This window comes from Camelus dromedarius, chromosome 18 (assembly GCF_036321535.1).
Source record: "Camelus dromedarius isolate mCamDro1 chromosome 18, mCamDro1.pat, whole genome shotgun sequence".
NCBI classification, from domain to species: Eukaryota; Metazoa; Chordata; class Mammalia; order Artiodactyla; family Camelidae; genus Camelus; species Camelus dromedarius.
Window position 1 is genome coordinate 18551453 of NC_087453.1, and position 20267 is coordinate 18571719.

Below are 20267 nucleotides of genomic sequence, written 5' to 3' on the forward strand. Positions count from 1 at the left end.
GGATGGCAGGGGCAGAGGGTCCCCTGGCTGGGGGGGGGGGGCTCTACCTCTCCCCATGTCTGAGGTCAGTCTCCTTGTGTGAGAATGACAGTGCTGAGGGCAGGGGGCTGGGGAGGGCATGGCCAGGCCAGGAATAGTGGTGAGGTGAGGAGCTGGGATCCAAAAGCCTTCCAGTTCTAAGCAGTCTCTTAGCCAGGGCCATGGGGCTGCACACAGGGGGACCTGGGGCCTGTGCCCACCCAGAGAGGAGGCTGGGACTGCACCTGGCTGCCTCCACTGCCTCACTGTGCTACTACTGGCAAGTGTCTGCCTTCTCTGGGCCTCATTTCCTCATCCACACCATGGGGGAGCCCTCAAGCCTTGGCTGGTCCTCCCTTTGCACACGGTAGCACCTGAGGATCCCTGCCCAGCTTTGCCTCCTCCTAGCTGTGTGGCCTCCCCTAGCTGAGCCTCAGTTTCCTCATCTGTGAAATGGTGGTAAGGATGATAAGGCCCCACTGGGGGTGGCTGTGAGGGTTCAAGGACCTGATGGCTGAGAGAAAAGTACAGCACAGTGTGCTTACTGCTATTAATGGCAGTAAGCTGGCTGGGCCATGGAAGTCCAACTTTCCACTGAATAGGTGAGACATGGAGGTCCAGAGTGGATAAGCAACTTGCCTGAGGTCACACAGCAAAATGACAACAATCACCATCAAGGTAGCTACCCTTTGCTGAGCACATTATGTTTATTATCTCATTGACTCCTCACAACTCTTTGAAATAGGAATGATCACCCTCCTGTGATAAATCAGGAAACTGAGGCTCAGGGAGGCAGTGACTTGTCCTGTGTTCACACTGTCAGTGACAAGACTGGGACTCAAACCCAGGCCTCCAGCTCCCTCTCCTCAGGGCTCCTGGGCCTACAGCAGTGGTGTGGCCCCTCCTTCAGGGCCTGTAGCTTAGGCCCTGTGACTGCTCTCCAGTCACAGGACAGTCAGTAGGTTAGAGACGCACACAAGGCAGCTTCAGGAACAAAGACCAAACAGAAGCACTGGTAGACATTTGGGGACCATTCAACAGAGGCTGGGCCTGGATGTCTGTCTTCCTGGATGGGAGTCAGGGCTCTCCCAAGCCCACTGAACAACTGGCTGCCCACCATCCTCACCTGGCTGATGCAGCTGGAGTCGTTGAGGCTGTCGCTGACCGGGTTGTAGTCCTCCTCCCAGCTTGGACACTTGGAGGGCAGCAGCATGTCCACTGAATCTAGGCGGTCCAGACTCCTGGTGGGGGGAGGAGCAGACCGGGCTCAGCCCACCCACTACTGAGCCTGGGAAACTGAGGCCCCAAGGTGGAAAAGCTGGTGAAGGTCATCCAGTGGTAGAGGGAAAAATGGAAGCCACTGCCAGCCCAGGTCATGTGGGGAGTGGTGAACAAGGAGAGAGTTCCCAGCTTTTGGAGGCTTTGTGAGCCTGGAGAGTGCAGGCAGCCCTCACCTGCCATGTCCACTGCAGCCACGAGGTGGCAGCACAAGCTTGCATTTGATTGTTTCAAACTCAAGGTGTTCCATACCAGATCAATTTTATAGCTCCCTCCTCTGCAGGCCTAGGGCAATTCCAAGGGGTGGACAGAGGAGGTAGATAAAGGCCCACAGCCTTGACTCCGGCCAAAGCTGCCCAAAGGTCATAAGTTTTGATACAATGTCCAGGTGGTCTCCACCAGGCCCCTGAAGATTCACCACTTCTCCCCATGGCCCTGGCTCTTCAATCTTTCTCACATCTACCCCACCCTGGGCCTCCCCCGCCACTGCTCAGGAAATAAGGTCCAAGCAGTCAACAACTCAGGCCCTCAACACAGACGAACTTGGATTAGAATTTAGCTTCCTCACTGGGTCATCCTAGGCAAGGAGTCACCCCTTAAGTCTCAGTTTCCTCACCTATAAAGTGGGGATGACACTGTGACTGCCTGGTGGGGCTGTGAGGAGTGATGCAGATTAAAGGGCACTGGGGCAGGCATAGAGCCCAGAGTGCAGCAAGTACAACAGATGGCGCCCGTTACTATTCCAACAGGCAGACCTCATTTTATTGTGCTTCACTTTACTGTGTTCTGCAGATACATTTTTTTAAAACACAAATTGAAGGTTTGTGGTAACCCTGTGTTATCAGGTGATGACTAGTATTTTTTAGCAATAAAGCATTTTAACACTAAAGTATTTACTTTTTTAAGACCTAATGCTATTGCACACTTAATTGAACTACAGTGGAAGCATACATTTTATATGCACTGGGAAACAAAAGTTCACGTGACTTGCTTTATTGCGATATCCACTTTATTGCAGTGGTCCCAGGTATGTCTGTACTAGTATTATCAATTCCCTCTCATTCAAGGCCTGTGCCCTGGTCCTGCCCACCTCTCCCACCTCCATGCCCACTGGTCATTCATAGAATTGTCGGATCTCAGAACTAGCAGGGTCTTTTAGAGATCATCCAGCTCAGCTCCCCTTCACTTAAAGATGGGGAAACTGAGGCTCAGAGAGAGTGAGACCTAGGAATGGCCAGCAGTGCTCTGAATTCCCCCCTGGAGGCCATCCCCTGCCTTCTGTCCCAGTCAATGAGACTGCCAGCTTCTCCAAGTGCATTGCCCTTCTCTGCTTCAGTGCTACTGTCACCTGCCCTGCTCTCTTCCCTCTGCTGCCGTTCTCCCAGGCTACCTCCTCCAGGAGGCCTTGGCTCCTGCCCCCAGGAGTTGAAGAACTAGAACTAAGCTTGTTTCATTTAACTCTTTCTGGTCTTTTGTTTGTTTCTGACTTGCTTTTGATTCTCTTCCTCAGTGGATTCTGAACCCCCTATACCAAGATTCATCTGTTTCATACTCATTCTTTTCGGTTCAAATCCCCAGGGTGACTTCTGCTTATGAAAGGCTCACTACTCTCTCTTAACAGGTTAATTGTTGCTTTCTGTGTGCACACATTTCATTTGTTCACATTTTCACTAACTCTTTCAAGTTTTAAAGCAACAACGGTGCTCCATTGATGAAATTCCAGGCAAGGTGATGGGCCAGGTGAAGGCTTGCTATCTCCTTTTGACTTCTAGATTCCCCCTCATCCCCAGTCTTGGAGTGCAACACAGGGATCAATTACAGGGGCACTGATAGAGGGGGCTCTGGCCTTCCCTAAACAGTGCTGGCACAAGGGGTAGGCTCACTAAGGGCAGGGTTCTCTTAACCTGAAGAAGAGGGTCTCCTGGGGGCAGTTCCCCTGTGGGACTGGAAATCAGCTGGGGATGTGGCTCCTATGGGCAGGATGTACCTGGGCCAGTCACTCTAGAGAGTCTCCCCTTATGGTTTACCAAAGGGCTAATGGACTTAACTGTGGGGGACTTATGGGGTGGTTCAGCAAACGGCGGGGCTCTCTGGAGTCAACTCATCAAACTGCAAGGGCCAACCTAAGGACAAAGATCTCAGGAAGGGGGCTAACCTGAAGGCGGGTTCACTTCGTGGGCCTGGATCATTGTGGGCGCGGGTTCACCTGGGTCTGAGGCTAGAAGGCAGGATTCACCTGTGGGACTGGGCTCTCGGCCCCCAGAAGAGGAGGAAGGCGAGGTCCCTAGGGGCGGGGCATACCTGTGAAGGGTTCACCTAGAGGCCAAGGACTGCCTATGCGCAGGATTGTGTGTGTGGAAAGAGGCTTTCCCAGGGGAGAGCTCACACGCGGGCAGGGTCCCAGTGGGGCAGAGGGAGCCTGGGGGCGTGGCTCACTTTAAGGGAGCGGTCCATCTAGGGAGCAGAACTCACAAGTGGCCTGGGCTTCTGGTCCGGGGCTCCCAGGAGGCAGGACTCACTTCTGAGCAGAGACCTCCTGGGGCGGGACTTGGATTTCCGAGAGGCTATTCTAGGGGCGGGGCTTCCTGGGGCAGGGCCGGCCTGTGGGCGGGACTCAAGGGGGCGGGACTGTGCGCTTACCTGCGAGGGTTGCTTTGCTCTCCCAGCGACTGCTGCGTGGCCCTCAGGTAGCTCTGGCGCCGCGCCGCTGTCTTCGGGGAGGGCTTAGGGCTGCCACCGGACTCGTCGCTGTCCTCGTCGCCCATGGCCTTGATGTAGCTGCCGCTGCGCATGCGCCGGCACGGGATGGGACCTTCCGCCGCGGCGTCCGCTTCGCGCGGGGACAGCAACGCGGTGCTCCACTCGCCGCCGCCGCCGGGCACCTGGGGATGTGTGGACAGACCTCAGCGTGGGTGGCGAGGGGTCAGCGCACACCCCCAGCGCGCTGCTGGCCGCCCAGTCCCCGGATCATCACCAGGGGAATGAGATGAGGGCTAGGCACCCCCATTTCCAGAATCTTGAAGTTCCCTCGCTCCCCACCTCGGAGAATTCGGCCTTGACCTCGGTGCTGAGTACTGACATTGAAGGCACCCAGCAGCAGGCCAGAGCCCGAGCTGGGAAGGATACCTGGGTTCCAGAGCTGGCTCTGCCACAGCTTCACTATGTGTCCTTAAGCAAGTCCTTGCCCTTCTCCGACCTCAGATTTCCCCATGGATCTCAGGCTGGGTGTGCCCCAGCAAAACTGCCCAGGTGGTCTGATCACAACCGTACTTCCACTGCAGCTACCCTTCTGAGCATCCACTGTGTTCCCATCACTTCCCCTGCTCTCTCAGTGGATGGCTTACGATCCCACTGCACAGGTGAGAACAGCAGGCCTGAGAGAGGCCCCCAGACCCAGTACCAAGACCCTGGCCCTAGGATGGCAAGGGAGGAGGAGTCAGGGGACCCTACCACATCCGTGTAGGGGGGAGGTCTTTGGGGCCAATCAACATTCCTTGTTCTGTAGGTGGGTACAGAGAGCAGAGGCGCTTTCCAAACTCAGGCAGCCAAGTGGTGAGCAGTAAAAAGGGCTCAATTTTCCCATCTGAACCCCAGGGGTCCCATCTAAGGAAAGGGGCTGTGATAAGGGTAAATGAGGTCACAGCTGTGAGGGCAGCCCTGGTTTCCATTGGTTACAGTGGCAGAAACCAACTGAGGGGACCTCCCCTGCCCTTCTGAGGCCAGGCTCTGCCAGCTGCTCCAAGCAGCACACACAGGCTACACCCTCGTTCCCCTGATACCCAGTGACATGTACACACAATTGATTTTCACCTCATGATAAAAGAGTACACACATCTCAGCACTCATATGTACTTAAACCCAAGCAGAGTGAACACGTGGTGCCATGTACACACACCTCAGAGAACAAGCGTATCTTTCCCACACACACCCCTCTCCCCAAGGACACACACCAGGAGCCACTTCATCATATGTGCGCCCCTCAATGAATGAGCAACGTGAACACAGAGCATACACACCTTCTCTGGTACACACTAGCCACCACTGCACCGTGGACACAGCTCAACATGTCATCGCCTCTCCATATCCCCATCTCAACCCATACAGAGTGCACACTCTCACTGGGTCTATATGTCACCATGGACGCTCAGGCACACACATTTCTCAGTGTACACAGCACAGCCTTTCTTTACCATGCCCACAAATGCACACTCCCCAAACCACCACACCTGCACAGAGACCACGTTCTTCTCAGTACTCTCATTGCCACTGGCTGATTTCTGGCTGATTCCCAGGATTCCCAGGGCAGGGGCCCCCGCCTGCAGCCTTCTCATTAACAACCTCCTCCCCAGCTGACTGCCCAGCCAGTCGCCAGGGCCTGCACATTCCACCCCAAGCCATTTGCTAGTCCATCCTTCCTACCTGCTCCGTCCCATGGGAAGGCGGCTTTGTATATCCCTGCTCAACACCTGTTGCCTCTCCAGTCCCTGCCCACCTACCTCCTGTCAAGAAAGCAGGCAGCACAACCCCAGGGCCTGCAGGGCCACCATTTCATGATGTTTCTGAAGTGTTTTCACATGATCAAACCATATCATTTGAAAAGGAGCTAGGTCACATGCCTCCCTCTCTGATGTTTCTAAACTAAGAGAGTAGACTGAGAGCTGCAAAGGCCTTCAATATGTAAAATACTGCCTAGATTTCATTTTCTTCCTATTGAAAAAAAAATAGCCTTTCTCCTCACAGTCTCACTGTCTTTGGAATTTTATATAGAATGACAAGAACTCAGGGCTCTGTCAGACTTTGATGTTCATCCAGTTCAAAATGCATCTAATGTGTTCCCAAAGGCTGGCCAGGTCTGTGCTGGCACACGCCCCCAGGAGGAGGTGCTCAATACCCACTGAAGCAGCCCAGTCCATCTGCACATGAACTGAAATCTACTTCCTGTAATTTTCTTCACCCACAGCTTGGGCTCCGCCCCTCCAGGAGTCACCCGTCCTGCCCTTGAGAGACACAGGGGATATGTAGCAGCAGAGATGTCTCTGAGCCTACTGTCACTTCCCAGGAATGTGGCTTTGATGTCTCAATAAACATTAATGTTTGAAAGAAAAAAGCTAGTCCCCCAAATTGGTTGGGGCATCTGGGCTCCTGCAGCCCCCTGTACTCAGCTCCATCACATTCTGCTCACACTGCCTGGATTGTCTGTTCATGTGTCTTTTTCTCCCAGCATCCCGATAATCGGGGCTGTGGCTTATTTATTTCTCACTCTGTTCATTTAAGTGTCCATCTGTTCATCTACCCCCTCCCCTCTCATGTTTCTTGAGCACTTCCTCTATGCCAGACCCTGACTTGGGTCCTGGGGACACAGAGCTGCATATGATTCCTGTCCTCAAGAAGCCCCCAGTCTGGTGGCTATCAGGCAGGAGCCTGGCAATCAGAATGCCATGTATTGGTCCTAGGAGGAGAGAGATGGCACAGCTTCCAAGATTTTTCTTTCAAAGGGCAAGGACATGTTTTAGTCCCTACTCAGGGACTGGTCTCAGAAGGGTCTCAGGGCTGGTCTCAGAAGGGTCCCAATCAGTATCTGCTGAGTGCATGACCAGTGGAAGGAATCCTTTCATTAGCAAGATACCACCAGCTACCCATTTCACAGGTGAGCAAACAGAGGCCTGAGTGAAACAACTTTCCAAGTCAATCTGTGGTACAGCTGGGTCTCAAAACTGGCAACTTGCCCACAACCCCTCACTCTACCCTGACCCTGACCGGGACCCACCTGCAGATAATGGTAGGCTAAACCTTGGTGGCAGGATTTGGACTTCAGCAGACTCTTATCCAAGGTGGCTGAGGTCTTCTGGCAGACCTCGTGGGCGTGGCTGAGGGTCAGAGTGGACCAGGAGCCCCGCTTGACATAGTTGGTGTCAGTGCCCACCCCAAGGCTGGGGCAGGTGGCCGGGGGTGCAGGCGGCGGTGGCGGGGCGGTCAGCTCAGTGGTGTTGTTCTTGGCGGCTTTCAGCATGTGCCCACTGATGGTGTTGTAGGCGTGCATGAAGTAGCGTGGCTGGGTGCGTTCCGCCTGGCGGCCTAGTGTCATCAGGCCAGAGGCTGGGCCACTGCTGCGGAAGGCGCCACCCTCACCATCCAAGTTGTCATCGGAGCTCCACCAGCCTGAGATGTTGGAGCGGCTACGCCGTTTGGGCTCCCCAGCCTTGGCCCGTTCCTTGCTCTTGGCCCTCCGGCCCTTGCCGTCCTCCATGCCGCCTTTCTTGCCGCCATTGCCACCAATCTTGCCTGCTGTGCCCTCCAGTGAGGGCGCCTTGGTGAAGAAGAGCCGCTGGACTGAGTGGACCAGGTGGCGGATGCGGCCAGGACTCTCACCACGGGCCTTGGCCTCCCCACGGGGAAACTGGAGTGTGCTGAAGCCGTCGCGGTGGATGGGCAGCTGCTTTTCAAACTGGTCCAGGAGGTTGGCAGGCAGCCGATTGATCTTGGTGGCCTGGGCATGGCTGGGGAAGGGGCTCTCCTCTGGCACCTCGAAGTGGGAGTTGTAGTGGATGCGGGGGAAGGTGCTGCTCGGTGGCGGCAGCTGGTTGTTGAGTGGGAAGAGACCATCCCCTGGCAGAGCATTCTGCCCAGGGAAGCGAGCCTCGCGGGCAAAGGCCTCCGTGGGCGATAGCAGGTAGGGGTTGCGGTCAGGCCCTGTGAACAGGGGCTCGTGTGGTGGGTCCAGGCTGTCGGAGAGGTGGCGGGGGCGACTGTCACCTAGGCCTTTCATGATCCTGGCCCTTGGGGCAGGGGCCGTTGCCCTAGCGGGGTGCCCGGGTCGCCTCTCCCGGGCAGCAGCTAACCTGGGGAGAGAAGACAGAGAGGGGTCAGCTGGACGCAAAGGGGTAGGATGCCAGGAAGGTCATCCAAACCCCCTCAGATCTCAAGGTTGGGAAGACTCCCAAAGACTCCTGGTTTGCACTTAACATCGGGGGGCCAAGGTCATGAGTACAAATGGAGGCCCACATATCATATGGATAAAAAAAAGCTACATCTCAGGTTCTCAAACTGTTAAACAAAATAGGTTCTACTCTCCTACCTTGACAAATATATTTGCACAGTAACCTGCAAAGCCGAGTTCAAACTCAGACTTCTTGGTCTCCTCGGAATTCCATGGCGGCACATGGTGGCCACCGTCTCCCATCCCTGACTCTGTTCCTTGCCACAAGGGGCCCCACACATGCGTGCACCCCAAGCTCACTCCACATGTCCCCAAAACAGCCACCTCTTGGGCCTAGGGCTGTCCTCCTGGCAGTGTTGGCCTCCCATAGGAAGATCTGTACTGGCCCTAGGAGCAGGCCTGGGGTCTTTGGGGCAGGGAATTCCAGACTGGGGTCTGCCCAGTATCCAGAGTGTGGTTGAAAGAGTTTATGTAGGCTCTAGGTGGGCATGTTCACTTGGCCCCTGAGCATTCCTTGTCTCATGGGGAAGAACATGGTTGAAAGAGAGCCAGAGAGGCCTTCCAAAGAGTGGAGCCCAGGGCCAGGGCCCCTCTTACTCACATCTGAGGGCAGTACTGTCCGACTCTATTTTAGGAGAAGGTCCTTACATCAAATGTAAACACTCCGTAAAAACCCACTCCATCCTCAACAAATGCCTACAGAGTGACCCCTGGGCTAAAAGCTGGGCCCTGCAGACATCAGAGAGGCCAACAAGCCCATCAGACCATTATTTCCAACTGGGATGAATCAGTGACACCCGGCCCAGAACAGAGTTCTCAGCAAGTCGATAGCAGGAGCATGTCCTCAGGCCAGGGTGACAGGGCAAAGCCTCAGGAGAGGATGGCAGGGAGGTGGAACCACAGTGCCATAGTTTCTCTACTGTAAAATGAGGCAATTGGACTAGCTGGGTCTTCCAGCCAGGACTATCCTGGAAATAGCAGCCTCAAACTTAGGCAAGTCCCTTTCCTTTCTGGGCCTTAGTCTTCCCATCTGTACTACGGAGCAGAGAGGAGGGCAGGGAGGTTTCTTAGCCCTGGACCCCACCAGTCCTGCTTCGAGGAGTCCCCAGGCTTGGTCTGGCCTGTGTGCCTGGTGTACTAAGGATCTACAAGGAGTTGGTGTGGCTAGAACAGAACAGGTGAGGCCATGGACACTGGGGACAGGAAGTGTCTCAGAGGGGCTGGGCCAGCACAGACAGTCTCTGGCAGAAGCCAAGTGTGGTAGGCAGGATGACAGCCCCAAAGAAGCCCAGTCCTAATCCCCTGAACCTGTGATTATGACACTTTACATGTTAAAAGGGATTTTGCAGATATGGTTAAGGATCTTGAGATGGGAAGATTATTCTGGATTATCTTGGGAGGCACAACCTAATCACATGGGTCTTTGTGAGAGGGAGGCACGAGGGTCAGTCAGAGGGGGAGATATGATGACGGAAGCCGAGGGCAGAGTGACTCAGGGTCACAAGATGAGGAATGCAGGCAGCGTTTAGAAGCTGGAAGAGGGAAGGGGTCAGATTGCCCACTAGAGCCTCCAGAAAGAACGTAGCTCTGCGACCTGTTTCAGACTTCTGACCTCTAGAACTATAGGGTAATAAATTGTGTTGCTTTACGCCACTAAGTTTGTGGTAATGTGTTACAGCAGAAATAGGAAACTAATACACCAAGCATGAGTTCGGGGGTCCAAGACACCCTCCCATCCCTCAGGGGCCAGACCCCACTAAACACTGCATGAAAAACAGTGGCCTAGGTGAAATCCCTGTCTTATAGATGGGGAAACGGAGGCCCTCAGAGGAGAACTTTCCTAAGATGACAAAGTGGGTCCCATAGTGAGGCAGGGCTGAGACCCACAGCTCTTCCTATTCCTCTGCACAGCTGCCTTGCAACGGTCACCCTGAACTTGCTGGCAGCAAGACCCTGAAGGAGCTGAGAATTACTTTTTTGAGCCTAGCCATTTTCATGACCAGCAGTGCCCCCAAGCCTTCCTGAGCCCCGAGTCTTTGGCAGAATCCACTGGCTTAAATTCTCCCCCTTCTCTGCCTCTAGGAGCCTGATGGACCCCACTCCTGGAGTCCAGAGCACTTTCTTGATGGTCTTTGTGGCTGAATGGCCTCCTCAGAAGCATCTCTGCTTCCACCAGGAGACTTGTCAGAGCATTTATCTCCTGCCTGGAAAGGAAGTCGGCTGACTCACATCTTCATCTTCATTATACCACATCTTCACAACAGCCACAGCGGGTGGGGGACCATTGTCTCCATTTTACATATGAGGAAACTGAGGCTGTGGTAGGCAGTTCTAGCCAAGGAGAAATAGGTAACTCAGACTTTAGCCACACCATCAGTGTCCCAGACAGTCAAGTATCCCCCTCCACTCTAGCCAGCAGCAGCTCCATCTGGGCAAACATCTTCTTGAAGACAATTTCAGGCAAATGCAAAACTGCCTCCTTATCCTTCCTGCTCCCAGTCTTTTCTTGGCCTCCTTGCATCCCCTTAGGCTGTAGTGATCCCTGGGCTCAGGGGCCAGACTCCTTGGCTCTCCGCTGGAGAACTATATGTGAAGTAATATGTGTTTGATGCCCATTCAAGGCCAATGATACCGAAAACTAGAAGAGTTTGTGAACACAGTCCGCTGGCTCACTGGCTCAACAGAATACTGATTCCCTACAAATGCCAGAGGTAGAGAGGGCTGGTCACCAGGAATGGAGGCCAGCTGCCCCAGAAGTGCACACTGCACTCTACACTCATTCTTCCCAGCCCAGGGCATCTTCTCCAGCCTTTCCAGGGAGAAGCTCGCTTCAATTTCACATCACAGGTATTCCTGACCCCAAGAATCCAGGGTTGCCCCAGGAGGAGAGAGGGGGGACTTGGACCCAAGGCCTGGCCAATTATAGCCCTGCATCTCAAAGTACTGATTGGCTTAAAGATGGAAACAGGATCCTTGCTAGCCAGTGAGAGCTGGCCCTGGGATTATGGCTAAACTCTTGGGAAAGAGGCACCCTTCCTTCTGTTAGGGCTGCTGTCTTGGGTGGAGTGTCAGCCTGGAGTCCTCCATCAAGATCTTGCCTGACGTCTCAGATACGAGAATCAAGAGACTTTTTGCTTAAGTCTGGGTTGGGTTTCTGTATCTTTCAACAAGAGCCTGATATTGACCTCATGTGCAACTGGTCACTACAGCAGTGGCTGTGGGTACACAACCCATATCTCTTATGGCCTTATCACTGTGGGGCCCAAAAGGCTGACTTTCAACTGTCAGCATCTGCATCCCTGCCGGAGTTGTGGGGAAGGGCTTTCTCTAGCAGCTGGAGCCTGCTCTGCTCACATGTGGCTGGCAGGAGCTGCCAGAGAATTAACAACTCCATCACACCATGCCTTCAGGCTGCGGCCTCAGCACCCCTTCAGGACTGAGGCATTCACTACTCGAGCTGCCAAGGGCACTGGCTGCTGACAGGTCACAGCCAGGTACCTTTTAGGACATGCTCTCAGTCAAAGGGAGATGCCTCATCCAAGGTTACACTCCTTCCCCAGGGGCAGCCTGTGTCCAGCAGCTGATCGATGTGCTGCACCAAGGTCTGGCCCCCTTGCTCAATTCAGAACAAATGGGCCATCCCAGCTCCTGAGCTCCCCATGGGACTAGCTGAGGCCTTTGTTGTAACCGCATCTCTCTATTCAGCTCCTCCCTCTGCCAAATCCTGTGCCCCTCACCTGTCACAGGTGTTGCCAAGAGACTTCCCATGCAAGCCTCAGAGTCTGCTTACTGGGGAACTTGGCCCTAAGACAGGGCGTAACTGGGTTCTTCTTCTTTTTCTCTTTACCGCAGGACATTTGGTGATTTAATCACTTCTCCCAAGCCTCAGTTTCCTCTTGTGTAACATGGGTAGGAGGATCTTTACTTTTCAAGATTACGATGAGGATTAATTGTAATGTCATATAGAAAGCCTCTAGGTGCTTGATAAATATCAGTCATGCTCTCTGCCTCACCTCATTGTGCTTTTTGGGGACAAGCCAAGGCTTTCAGTGTAGGCTGCTACCTAGCTTAGTAGAAAGTGCAGGCAGCTGCACCCAGATTCAAATCCTGGCTCTCCTCTTTACTTGCTGTGACCTTGGACTGGTCCCTCTCTCTGGTCCCTCTCAGCTTCCACCTCTAGGTGGTAGAGGGTTTTAGCAAGGGTGGTCTGGGCATCGGGTCACACTAATTCCCTCTGAGTTCTCTTGGTCTGGATTCCTGGAATACTGGGTGTCAACCCCTCAGTCACCCAACACCCAGGGGTGGTTGGAGCCTCACCTTAGGGAAGTCTTAAAATAGGCAGGCCTCAGCCTTGCAGGGGAAGCAGCTGGCTGCCTTGCGCTGCCTTTGTCTCTGAGCTATACTTAGGCCCATCCGGGTGCCCATAATTACCTCTCATTAATATAAGCCTCATTGCCCTCATGGAAACGTGGAGGAACCAGCAGAGCTGCTGCCTCCCTGGGAGCCCTCCCTGCTCCATGGTGCCTGTGCGTCTGCAGCCGCTACCCCCATCTGCTCAGAGTGGGGCCTCCCTGCTCTACCCCAGCTCATCCTGGAGCCAGAGTCGGCCAGTTAGCATGGGAGACCTAATTAGGGACCAGACCAAGAGCAGAACCCAGAATGGTCCTTCCTGAAGCAACACTCACCTGAGTTATTTCTCTAATCCAGAACTTTCTCTGGATCCTCTTCCCTTCTCATTCCAAACTCCTCAGTATGGCAGTCAAGACCCTTGCTGATCTAACCCCAAACCTTTTTTCAGATATTAGCAATCCCATTTCCCTTCTTCATGGTCCCTCCCTTTAACCAGCCCAGGTCCCTTACTATTTTCTACCTGTATCTTCTGAATTTGGCGCTACCTGAAAGGCTGGTTTTGTCTAAGCTCTCATTAACAGAGATAGAAAGTCTAAATGAGTGGAGGGGATAGTCTGCTCAATGCTGAGCCCTGTTATTAAGAGAGAGACAGACAGCTCCAGTGAGATTTGGAAGAATGAGTTGAGAGAGGAAAGGCTGGAAATAATGTAAGTGGAATGGCTGAGCATTCTGTGGATATTCACAGAAGTCCACAGAGGATGCAGCCACTGTCTTAGGCCTCTGAAGGGATGACGTGTGGAACAGGAAGGATGGGCTCTATGGGGCCTCCAGGGGTAGGGGTGGAGGTAGAGAGAGGCAGGCTGTGTTACCCTGTGACTTCATCTCTGGGTACCCCTCCCAACCTGCTCTGACATCTCTTGCCACACCTGCTCTATCTCTTGCTGGCTTCCCCCACTCTGAATTCTAAATGCTAGAGGACCTGGGTGCTCTCTGCTTTCCTCCACACTCCCTCTCCTGCTGATCTCATCCAGACTAGTGGCTTTAAACACCACCTATATCTGACAACTCCTAAATTTACATCTTCCGCCCAGTCTCTCTCTCAAACACCAGACTCATACCTGTAACTGCCTCCTTGACATCTCACCCTGGATGTCTGACAGGTCCAAAATCAAATGCCTGATCTCCCACCCACCCTGACCCATTCCTCCCACAGTCTGCCCCAGTTCAGCTCATGACAACTCCATCCTTCTGCTTGCTCAGGTCAGAAATCTTAGAATCATCCTTGACACCTCTTTCTTTCTCTCACCCCGCCTCATCTTATTCAACAGCAAATCCTTCAAAAACAAATCCACCTTCAAGATATCCCAGGACCCTACCACTTCTCCCATCTCCACAGTCCTGCCCGGGGCCAGGCCCCCATTGTCTCTCACCTAGATGAGTTAAACTCCCACGGCCCTTAGACTCAAAGCCAATCTTCTTACTCTTCGTACTTCTTACTTTCCCGACCTCATTTCCTGCCCCTACTCCCTTGGGCTTCCATTCTGTTCCTTCAACACAAATCGTTAACTCCCATCTTGGGGCTTTTGCCCTTAATGGTGCATCTGCCTGAAATGCTTGGCACCCCCTGACAATGTAACTACACCTTCATTCAGATCTCAGCCCCCAGGCTACCTCTGCAGAGAGGCTCGCCCTGCCTACTGTCCGAAGCAGCCCTTACCTGCCAAGCTTTTCTTCTGTATCACCCAGATTTATGTCCGATGGAGCCTGAAACAGCAGAGACAGGGTCTGTCTTTGTCGCTGCTGCTTCACTAGCACCCAGCACAGGGCCTGGACTCAGCAGAGACTCATAAAGCTTTTGCAAAATGAAAGAGTGGCAGAAGGTCTTGAAGGATGCCCAGAAATGATGCAGAAAGTGAGGCAGGGGAGAAGGGGTATAGCTCAGTGGTAGAGCGCATGTTTAGCATGCGCAAGGTCCTGGGTTCAATCCCTAGTATCTCCATTAAAAACAAACAAACAAACAAACCTAATTGCCTTCCCCTCCAAGAAAAAAAGTTTTAAAAAAAGAAAGTGAGGCAGCTACAGGATGGTAAGTTTTTAGCTCAAGCTAATCATAGTGATCCTTTGTTGAGCACTTACTGTATACCAGGTGCTTCCTATTTGTGAGCTCATTTAATCCTCACTGCAGCTCTTCCTGGTGGGGCTGATGAGCCCTCTGTGGTAGCAAGCCCCCAACATGCACCCCCATGATCCCCACCTCCTGGTATTCATGTTCTTGGGTATAACCCACCCCAACACAAACAGGGGCCTGTATAGCCAATAGGATATCGTGGAAATGACCAGTGTGACCTCTGAGGTAGGTCAGAACAGATGTTGCAGCAACTACCTTGCTCTCTTGGTCACCAACCCTGGGGGAAGTCAGCTGCCATGTTGTGAGGACACTCAAGCAGCCCTGGAGAGATGTCCATGTGGGGAGAAACTGAGGAAGCCTGCCGACGGCCAGCACTCATTTACCAGCCTTATGAGTGAGCCACCTCGGAAGCAGGTCCTCCAGCCCCAGGTAGGACTTCGATGGCTGCAGTCCTGGCTGACAACTTGACTGCACTCTCATGAGAGACTTTGGGTCAGAACGGCCCACTGAGGCTATTACTGGGTTCCTGACTCTCAGAAAGTGTGTGAGATAATATATGGTTGTTGTTTTAAGCCACTGCCAAGTTTTAGAGAACAGCCGAGTTAGAGAAGAGCTCAGATGGCTAGAGTCACGTGCTCTGGGCCCCACAGCTGATAGGGATCGGAGCCTGGCGTGAATCAGCCTGACTCCTGAGCCCATGCTCCACGGCCTTGCCCACCAGGCTGAGGTTCCAGGATCCTTCTCATCTATGACAGCTCCATTATCCTGATGGATTCAAGGTCCAAATTATTTCCAGCCTAAGTCTGTGTCTATAGCAACTGTTTGAAAAGCATGACATTCAATCAACTGGTTGTTTGTCAACAAGATAGCAGGCAACGGCTCCTGGATCAGGCCGCTCGGGACATGTGGCCAACACCGTCCCCACCTTGGGCCCCCTCTGCTCAAAGCCTAATTCCTGTGCTGCCCATCCTGTCGGTGAACTCTGAACACAGGGCCTGGGATGTGGGTGCTGCAGCTCCTCTGAAGGAAGGGGTACAGGTTTGGGGCTGAGAGGCTCTGTCGGGACAGGGCTGCTTACCTTGCCTCTCTGAGACCACACCCCATTTGAACTTGCCTGTCCTCAGCAGGGGCTTTGGAGGTCACAGGCACATTCCCTACTCAGCTCTCATCTTTGTGTGGTAGACACAGAAAAGGTAGAAGGAAACAGACCTAGACCCTCGAAACAAAGAGACTACATGGGCAGAATCACAGAGTCATCCTTTAAAAAACCCAAATAGAATAAGATAGCTTCACTCAGTTCCTTAAACCCCTTCAAGGTCTCCCCTTGCCCTCAGGCAAAACTCGATCCTCCTCATCCTGACTCAGCCACACTGGCCTACACATTTGTCATGTCTCCAGCACCCCCAGCTCTTTCCTGCCACAGGGCCTTTACCCATGCTGTTCCCTCTGCCCGAACATCCTCTTAGTTCTTCACATATGCAGCTACTTCTGCTGATTTGAATTTTTGCTCAAACATCACCTTTCAAAGGCCTCCCCTGATCCCTGTCTCTAAGTCAGTTCCTCCATCCCATCCTCCTCCCTCTCTCTCTGGACTCTTCTTGATTTCCTTCAAAGCACTTATCAGGGCTTCTAGTTATCCTGCTTGGTTCTTTGTGTACTTGAATAATATCTGTCTCTCCATTCTCTGTGAGCTCTGAGAGTGGTTGGGGGGACCACGCCTGTTTCATTTGCAACCGTATCCCCAGTGCTAAGAACAGAGTCATCATATAGTATGTGTACAATAAGCAGTTGCTAAATGAATAAGGTAGTGGGATAGAGCCTCAGAAGAAGAGCAGCCGGAGAGAGCTGGAGCTGCCCAGTGGGAGAGAAGGGGGTTGATTGTTGGGCTGACCCATTCCCCTTTCTTGCTTCTTCTCCATGTCTGGGTCCCAGATGGCTGGTCTGGTGTTTCTGCTGCCCAGAACCTTCCTGAAAAATGCTCAGTCCCTAGCTTCTTTCCCTATTTAATATCCTTGAAGCTCAGAAGAGACATCTCCTTGCAGGCAAGGGTGAGGCCTTCATTGGGTTCCCCAGTAATGGGAGCCACCACCCTAAGGAATCACAGACAGTCCTGAGTGTTCCTCTGTATCAGAAGCAGAATCCCACAGAGCTGGCTCAAAAATATTTATGCATGAAGAGGATGACATACATCCTGATTTACTCGGATTCTTGCTGTTGTCCTGAATCCCTGATGGTTGGTCCCTATTTCATTCTCGTAAGTGTCATAGTTTAAATGATGAATCATATTCAAGGAGAAACATGGGGCTGCAGGCAAAGGAAGGGGTGTCTGTGGCTGAGATGGAGTAAATGAAGTCTAATCTGAGCTTCTGCCCCAAGTTCCAAAGCTAGGACCCCTTCAGTCCTAGGGGAATCAGGGTTACCCCACCCTCATCTAGGAAAATCCTGAGTTGGGGAGATAAAAGGGTGATGATCATGACTGCCCCCTCCCCTCCACTTCCAGGCCTCACAGAGAAGCTATCACCTGATACTGCAGGCTTCATTTCCCTGCTCCAGTCACTACCTGCAGTGGCCCTCGGGAGGACTGAGTATAGCCCCCTGCCGGCAGGCAGTGCAATATGGAGGCTGATAATGTGGGCTCTGGAAGCAGTCTTCTCAAGTTTGAATCCCGGTGCTTGAACTGGTTACTGACGCTCCCTGAGTCCAGTGTCCTCAAAGGGTTAATACAGTCAGATGGCTTGACACAGCACCTGGCATGCTGAGTGTCCTACAAGTATTCACTGCTGCTATCCTTATCAGCAAGACCCACCCACAGGCAGACAGGGCTGGACACCATCCCTATTTAGCTACTCAGAAGCTAGGAGAGGGAATGGGATTTGGCCTGGATCACAAAGCATGTTGGTGGCAGCTGTGACCTGAACACAGGCCTCTGGACTCCTAGCCCTCTGGGGCACTCTGGAAATCACAAACCAAAAAGAGCTGGGTCTGTTCTGGGCTGTGGGCACTTTCTGAGTGGCCCTCACCCTTCCTCATGTTTTCAGAGCCCAACTGTCTAGGCCAGCTCTAGACATTTAATTAAACTTAAATAGAATTAAATAAAAATGAAAATTCAATTTTTCAGTCTCACTAGCTACATTTCCACTGCCCAATGGCCACATTTGACTACTGGCTACTATATTCACACTGCAGATAGAGACCATTTCCATCAGCACAGGAAGCTGGGACAGCGCTGCCTAGAACTTGGCCACTGAAGGTGGTTGTTGCCCATGATGCTTACACGGGGCTGGAGCAGGGTAGGGATGGGATCTTGCCCTCTCAGCCTCATCCCCATAGAAGCCTTTCTAAAGCCTACTAATTGTGGAATGTTCAGCACTTAATCTGTCATATCTTGTCTAACCTCCTCAAGATACACTTTGCTGACAGGGGCTGGGACTTGCCTAAGGTCACATGGCAGAGGCTGAGAGGGGTTCGGGTCTCCTGCCCGTGTTTGCTGTGCCCCAGCACCCCACTGCTCAGGCGGACACTCAGCAGTCAGCCCACACTTGGTGGAGATGCTGGTCAATAGAAATGTTTCTTTCTTTCTTTCTTTCTTTTTGGCAGATGAAAAAAAGCCAAAAATCACTCTGGGATGGATGGAGGGGACTGCTGGCGACAGCTACAGAGTGGCACCCATCAGCACCACGGACAGCTCCCGGGTCACACTGGGACGACAATTTGGCTAACAAGGGGGCAAAGGCGGGGCTCATCTTCTCCCCTTCCCATTCCAGCAGGATCTGGAGGGACTTCAATAACCCCCTTGGCTGCCGTGTCAAAGCAGTATTTTTTGTTGTGCTCATGGGGCTGGGACCCTCAGTTCTGGCTGATTCACTATGGCCTCGGGAAAGTCACCTTCCCTGCCCCAACCCCATTTTCTAACTTGGAAAATGAAGATGATATACCCTTTGTGAAGGGCCAAATGGGACTAACTGAATAGAAGTGTCTGTCCACCAGGAGGTGCTGTGGGAGGAGGAGAACAGGTGCTGAATCCCACTGACTTGGGTTTGAACCTGGCTCCACCTCATCCCAGCAGTATGATTTCATGCAGGTCAGCTGGCCTCTTTAAGCCTCAATTTCTTCATCTGGGAAGTATGGATAAGATACTTCACTTGCTATGCAATGGAATATTATCCAGCCATAAAAGGAATGAAGTGCTGATATGTGCTCCAGCACGGATGAACCTTGAAAACATTACACTAGGTGAAAGGAGCCAGAAACAAAAGCCCACATATTATATGGCTCCACTTATACAAAATAGCCAGAAAAGGTAAATTAACAGAGACAGAGAGTAGATTAGTGGTTGCCAGGGGCTGGGAGGAGAGGGGAGTGAGGAGTGACTGTTACATGGGTACAAGATTTTTCTTAGAGGTGATGAATTTTAGAAACAGCTATTGGTGATGACTGTACAACATGGTGGCTGTACTTAATGCCACTAAATTTCACACTTTTAAATGGTTAAAATGGTAAATTTTATGTTATCCTACCACAACTTAAACAATTAAGATACTTCAGACTGGATAAAGAAGATGTGGTATATTTATATGATGGAATACTATTCAGCCATAAAACCCAACAGCATAACGCCATTTGTAGCAACATGGATGTTCCTGGAGAATGTCATTCTAAGTGAAGTAAGCCAGAAAGAGAAGGAAAAATACCATATGAGATCACTCGTATATGGAATCTAAAACAACAACAAAAAAAAACCCCATAAATACAAAACAGAAACAGACTCATAGACATAGAATACAAATTTATTGTTGCCAAGGGGGTAGGGGGTGGGAAAGAGCAGACTGGGATTTCAAAATGTAGAATAGATAAACAAGATTATACTGTATAGCACAGGGAAATATATACAAGATCTTGTGGTAGCTCACAGCAAAAAAAATGACAATGAACATATGTATGTTCATGTATAACTGAAAAAATTGTGTTCTACACTGGAATTTGACACAACATTGTAAAATGACTATTACTCAATAAAAAATGTTAAAAAGAAAAAAATTAAGATACTTCACTCGGAGGGTATTTGTGAGCTTTAGCAAGAGCACGCCTGCAGAGTACCCAGTAAAGTTTCTGGTAGGTGCTTGTTACGAGGACCTCATCCCAAAGCCTTTCAAGACCATTCCGAAGCTTATTTATCAAGTGCTTCCTACATACACGTAAGCATTTTATATGAATTGTCTCAATGAATCTTCAGATAAGCCCTATGAAGCACATCATTCGCCACCAGTGGGATGGCTAGTCTCACTTTACAGAGGGCACAGAAAGAAGTGACTTGTCCAAAGTCACACAGGTAGGATGTGATGGAGCTGGGATTTGAGCCCAGGCAGTTTGGATCCAGGGCTGGGCTTCCAGTCACCTCCCTAAGCTACCTCTCAGCTTTCAGGTAACAATGTCCTGTCTGCCACCAGCTCACCGAGCCCCAAGCTTGGAACAGGGGGCACAACCTGCTCACTGCCTGCTCACCATGACACCCCTGGGAGAAGACTATTAGGGGAAGGTCATCCAGGGGACACACTT

General features: G+C 52.0%; 1 protein-coding gene across 4 annotated transcripts in view; it reads right to left on the bottom strand.

Moving 5' to 3' along the window:
• DLGAP4 (DLG associated protein 4) overlaps positions 1 to 20267 on the bottom strand; it is a 175968-nt gene that overhangs the window by 71147 nt on the left and 84554 nt on the right. For all 4 annotated transcript variants that reach the window (XM_031433874.2, XM_031433873.2, XM_064475715.1 and 1 more), the window contains exons 3-5: positions 7064 to 8135; positions 3937 to 4178; positions 1145 to 1259 (exon numbers count right to left, since the gene is read on the bottom strand). In XM_031433874.2, the coding sequence (XP_031289734.1) occupies positions 1145 to 1259; positions 3937 to 4178; positions 7064 to 8062 (1356 nt within the window). In that variant the 5' untranslated portion in view covers positions 8063 to 8135. The remainder of the gene's footprint in view (positions 1 to 1144; positions 1260 to 3936; positions 4179 to 7063; positions 8136 to 20267) is intronic.